At 35.7% G+C, this 6,000-nt stretch overlaps 1 protein-coding gene across 2 annotated transcripts in view; it reads right to left on the bottom strand.

Moving 5' to 3' along the window:
• LOC129698746 (neurabin-1-like) overlaps nucleotides 1-6,000 on the bottom strand; it is a 63,164-nt gene continuing 57,164 nt past the window's right edge. For both annotated transcript variants that reach the window (XM_055637972.1, XM_055637973.1), the window contains exons 16-17: nucleotides 4,032-4,211; nucleotides 1-2,737 (exon numbers count right to left, since the gene is read on the bottom strand). In XM_055637972.1, the coding sequence (XP_055493947.1) occupies nucleotides 2,567-2,737; nucleotides 4,032-4,211 (351 nt within the window). In that variant the 3' untranslated portion in view covers nucleotides 1-2,566. The remainder of the gene's footprint in view (nucleotides 2,738-4,031; nucleotides 4,212-6,000) is intronic.

Here is a 6,000-nt window from a genome sequence, read left to right as displayed (position 1 = left end):
GACTTTATAAATTATTTTTATTCTCAATTTGTATTTCATTTCAAAATGTTTTAGAGCTAAACCATGTAAGACTATTAATCACTCTTGTACAAGGGGTAATCCATTCTCCTCCCAGCTATTGACCAAGACTGAACCACATTAACTACCTTGATGTTGTACTTGATTTCAAGCTGAGTCTCAACCCCATATTCTCAAGGTCATTACTTAAACCACCTACTTCTGTAGCACCTACCATAATTCCTGTCTCAGTTTATTTACTGCTGAAGCATTCTCCATATTTTTCAGTTTGTTATCTCAATTCAATTGCTCCAATACCTTCCAAGCCAACCTCAACTTCCACCCTCCATAAACATGAGCTCCAAATTCTTCCACCTGCATCCTAATTTAATATAATGCAACCCTCAAGCTTGTTGACATAACATCTAGACCAGCTACGCTGTGATTTAACAATTATCATTCTCCATGACATTATCTTCCTGTCATCATAACATCCTCCAACTTTATAACATTCAACTGCATTCATCCATTTCTGGCCTTGTGTATCCTTGATTTTCACTAATGCTAACTGGTGGGCAAATCAAAACACTGACACCACAAAATAACAAGATAGCAGTAAACTAACAATATTCCAAAAACTGAAACAAATTCCCAACAAAATACAGTTAGAGTAAATAGCTACTGGATACCACAGATAAATGACAAATTGATCTTTTTCCAATTTTTTTTATCAGAAGAGTTGATCTCAAAGCAGGAGAAAAATCGAGATGCTAAACAATGTCTGTATTGAAACAGGCTGGGGAATAGAAGGCACCTATTAGATGTCTATCAAAGAAGACACGTCATCAATGAACTACATCCTACAAATCTAATTTGGATAATTATTTGTTTTATTCCCCAGCTAAACAAGTGAAAATGAGCCAATGTTCCCTTTCCTTTCCTTAGCAATGAAGGGAAAAAAATATTAACTTTGAGGAACAGAAGAAACACAGGCTCCATAATACAAAATTATTAAATTCTGCTCTAATTGTGTTATCAAACAACTGAAAGTAGTTTCCTGGTTGCAGACATTGGCAGTAACACCCACTGACAAAAAATGCACTCCGCATAACAAGTTAGACTTGATTTTTAATGATTAGTAATATAACGGCTCTGTTTTCAGTTTTTACTTCAGAAAATCACATTCAAGTGAAATTCAAGGGAAAATAGTTTAAGGAAAGGCAATGATCCCTCAAAGTACTGCATGTCTATATACACTTTTTAAAATTAGGCATACTTTAAAATATTTTTCCAATTTTATTTAAAAGTACAAAATTGGAAAAAATGTGTCAACAAATTATCTGCTTTAATCATTTAAAATAACTAATAAAAAGTGAGGGAATCCAGGATATTTCAAAATAGTACTCTGTGCTAAATGGACACGACAAAGGAGAATACAAATTAAACATGGGGCCAGGGACAAGATGGGCATCACAGAGCAATCAAATTCATGTGGAAGCTGACCCAGCTGGCAGCAAATGGGTGAAAGTAAATAATCATTGTCCTGCTTCACATCTGCTGTGACTTATCTTCTGATGGATAGTGGACAGAATATGAAGGTAATGTATTCCAAATTATATTAATTAAATCTTGATGTCCAACCCAAATAAGCACATTAAACAAAAAATCCAGTTGCTTTCACAAATCTAGAATTTCAGAGAACAACACAAGTTGGGAATATTTTCATATTTTTGATGATAAAAGGCCAGTAGAGTGTAGAAACTGAAATCAGAGAACCATAAAAGTAACATAGCTACACACATCATTAAAAACTTGTAAGTGGGAAGATAATTATTAACCTCCCATAACACCAGTGTCATAGTTTGGACTATGTGAATTTATGTATTAGAACACTCAAAGGGATCTTCTTGTAATCATTCCTGATCATTTATCCTTTGGTCACCAATGACCTCAACAGAGAAGATTAAAGGACATAAGACAAAACAGTGGTATCCCTTCTGTGCAATGGATTTATAAAGTACAGAATTATAAACTTGTAACATTGTATTGTTTGCAATGTAAATACAAAAATCTATTGCAATTTTACCCCTTTGTGAAATGTACAATAAACTATGGATCAATTAATGCCACAGGCATAACATTTAAATGTTCCACCTTTGTACCTTTTTCTCAAAAACTGTGTACATCGCTGAGTGGGTAGTGTAACTTTCCTTGCAATGTAGTTTGAATCACAATAGAACACCCTTTAGAAAGTATTTGATTAAATTGTAATAGTGTGCTTAAGTTTTAAAATATTAATTTTATTTACTATTAAGGCCAGAACTATTTTAAGACTGCATAGAATTATAAACCTACAAAAACGTATGAACATTATATACAGAAAATCACCCAATCCATTAAACAAACCAGAAATGTACCATAAATTTCTCTAATATAAAATGTCAAAGTAACGTACATTTGAGTTGCTCTGTATATGTGAATAAACTATTTTGTGAAGTATTCAACATACAGCCACACTGAAATAGAACTATCTAAAATATTTGTTCTCAATTGCACTTAAGAGTCCTATTTAACATATTGTTTCTACTGATGTGGCCTGTGTACCGGTTCTTCTTTGTTGATCTTTCTCTTTCTTTTGAATCTTCTCTCTTTGTTTCTCTATTTTTTCATGCATTTTCTTAATTTCCTTAAGCTTTTTCTTAATGGTGGCACGATCACTTTGACTGGTAACGCCTAACGCCTACAAAATTAAAGCATAACAAAATGTAGAGAACTGTAACCGGATTTTAACCCATTTCTATTGCATGATCTGTACATCATAATACAAACTGTATGCTGTGAATTTACATTAAATTAACAACCAGAAGAATGATAATTAGTTTGACACTCGAGAGTGGAAAAACACAGCTGATTTGTAATGAATCTGGTAAATTAAAGGTCTTTCAAGGGGATGAACCAGTTGGTGCAATCAAATTATGCAACACATTCTGAAAAAGTACAAGGCCATATTACTGGAAGTATAAAATAAAACCTGATTATTTAAGTCCAGAACACTGAAAGATGAAGTACATTCCTTAAGTATCTGTTGAAAATGAATGAGTATTTGAGGACATGCAGGTCAGAATGGGAGTGAAAAAGAGAATTAAAATGAAAGACAGCTGAAATCTTGGGGTCACGATTGTAGACTGACTAGAGATGTTTCATGAAATAGTGACCCAGTCTGTGTTTGGTCATAGTGCAGGGCAATAGTCAGTTCTCTTTTTGTAATGGTACACACCGGTACTGTGTATTGGCACTTCTAAAAAGTTAAACATTATTTTGTTTTCCGGCCACATGACATATATGACAGACTTATGCTTACTAGCATCTTTTTGTCTACAAAAAGCATTGGTAATAATTTAGTCTAGTTTAGTTTAGAGATACATTACGGAAACAGGCCGTTCGGCCCACCGAGTCCGGACTGACCAGCGATCCCCGCATATTAACCCTACCCACACTAGGGACAATTTTTACATTTATAGCAAGCCAATTAACCTACAAATCTGTACGTCTTTGGAATGTAGGAAGTTCTCGGAGAAAACCCATGCAGGTCATGGCGAGAACGTACAAACTCCCTACAGACAAACACCTGTAGCCATGATCAAACCCAGGTCTCTGGCATTGTAAGGCAGCAACTCTACCACTGCGCCACCGTGCTGCCCATCGGACTTATCAGACATCTGCTGCTATCAGGATCAGCATGAAATGGCCATTCAGCCCATCAAATCCATGCATATTAATCCCATCTTAAAGCATAGTCTTCAATGCCAAGGCAATTCCTAAGTACTCATCTATACAGCTGTTAGCAACTCTGCCATTAAACGGGAAAGTGAGGTCCCGACACAAATCGTTTCCCAGCATAAATCAATGAAGGGCCAACACTTTTGGTTGCTGTTGCAAGAATGGAATGGTTGAATTTCATAACCCACTGGGCCACTTAATCACTCTAATACAATATTTTAAATGGAGATTATAGAAGAACATGCTTTACCTACCTTTAGTCTGCTGTTATCTAGTTGCATTAATTGTTCTCCGTCAATGTTTTTAGAAAGAAATTCTGCAGAATATTGCTCTAAATTAATTTCTGTCAGCCAGTGACAGACTTGTTGGGTTGTCCATTCAGGAACTGTGCGAAATTGACATTGACTTTTCCCTGTTGTTTGCGTATCAGATATCTATTTGGACAAGGCAATAAAATCATGGGCGATGTATATATTTTTTACATCCTGTACATAAGACTGACATAAGGAGGTGAAAATCTAAAAACATGCACATTCTGTTCAGTAACAAAATGCCCAAGTACTTTAATACTAATCAATCAGACACACACATCCTAACCAAAATGTGGAAGGAAAATGATACATGGTTTTCAAATTTTTTTACAAATAAAAAACTGAAAAGTGTGGCGTGCAAACGTATTCAGCCCCTTTTACTCTGATACCCCTAAATAAAATCCAGTGCAACCAATTGCCTTCAGAAGTCACCTAATTAGTAAATAGAGTCCACTTGTGTGTAAACTAATCTCAGTATAAATACAGCTGTTCTGTGAAGGCCTCAAAGGTTTGTTAGAGAACATTAGTGAACAAACAGCATCATGAAGCCCAAGGAACACACCAGACAGGTCAGGGATAAAGTTGTGGAGAAGTTTAAAGCAGGGTTAGTTATAAAAAAATATCCCAAGCTTTGAACATCTCACGGAGCACTGTTCAATCCATCATCCAAAAATGGAAAGAGTATGGCACAACTGCAAACCTACCAAGACATGGCCGTCAACCTAAACTGATAGGCCGGGCAAGGAGAGCATTGATCAGAGAAGCAGCCAAGAGGCCCATGGTAACTCTGGAGGAGCTGCAGAGATCCAAAGCTCAGGTGGGAGAATCTGTCCACAGGACAACTATTAGTCGTGCACTCCACAAATCGGGCCTTTATGGAAGAGTGGCAAGAAGAAAGCCATTGTTGAAAAAAAGCCATAAGAAGTCCCGTTTGCTGGTGCTCTGGTCAGATGAGACCAAAATTGAAGTTTTTGGCCTAAATGCAAAACGCTATGTGTGGCGGAAAACTAACACTGCACATCACCCTGAACACACCATCCCCACTGTGAAAGATGGTGTGTTCATGGAACATGGAAGCACAGCATCATTCTGTGGGGATGTTTTCTTCAGCAGGGACAGGGAAGCTGGTCAGAGTTGATGGGAAGAACTATAGCTAAAAGTCAAAATTGAAGCTGTACAATAACTGTATTATGTCATATGCTGCTGGTTATATTTTTGTACACTTGCTTCTAATAAATAAAAAATAAAAAATAAATAAAAAGTTAAATACTTGGATGCAACGTTCAACAGGGAAATTGAACAGCTAACATAGAATGAGAAACAAAGTGTTAGAGGTATTCTGTTCGTCAGGCAGCATCTGTTTCAGTAATGGAGAAGATGATTTTTTGGGACGGAACCCTTTTTTTTTTAAATGACTGTGCTTCCCCATATACCAGCATCTGCATTTTCTTGTTTCTCCATAATATTGTTCAGAGTTCATTTTTGCTACATATTGAATTTTTTGTAGTAAGATTCATTCAAAAAATTATCAAACACTACCACTGCATTCTGGTTTACTGGAATAGATCATTCTAGTTGTAAATATACATTCTAATTGATTTAACCCCCCCCCCCCCCCCATTTAATAAAGCAACCATTAATATATTCAGCAAACCATCACTGAATATTCAGGAGAGTTTATTTATAATAGTTATTTATTATTCCTCTTCAAATTTGAAAATCATTATATTTCAAACGTATATTTAATCTTTGAATTCTGCGGTTCACTATTTATGTGGAGAAATCTATCACAATACCCATGATCTTGCTTAATTTGATAAAGCAATGAAGCATAAATCAACAAACTCGGTCACAACTGTAAGCAATAATTACAGAAAACTATCATGCTTTTCAGAACCTTAACCATTTTTTT

Source organism: Leucoraja erinacea, chromosome 7, assembly GCF_028641065.1.
Source record: "Leucoraja erinacea ecotype New England chromosome 7, Leri_hhj_1, whole genome shotgun sequence".
NCBI classification, from domain to species: domain Eukaryota; kingdom Metazoa; phylum Chordata; class Chondrichthyes; order Rajiformes; family Rajidae; genus Leucoraja; species Leucoraja erinaceus.
Note: the sequence above shows the minus strand (reverse complement) of the source record. Positions and strands in the feature narration are given on the sequence as shown.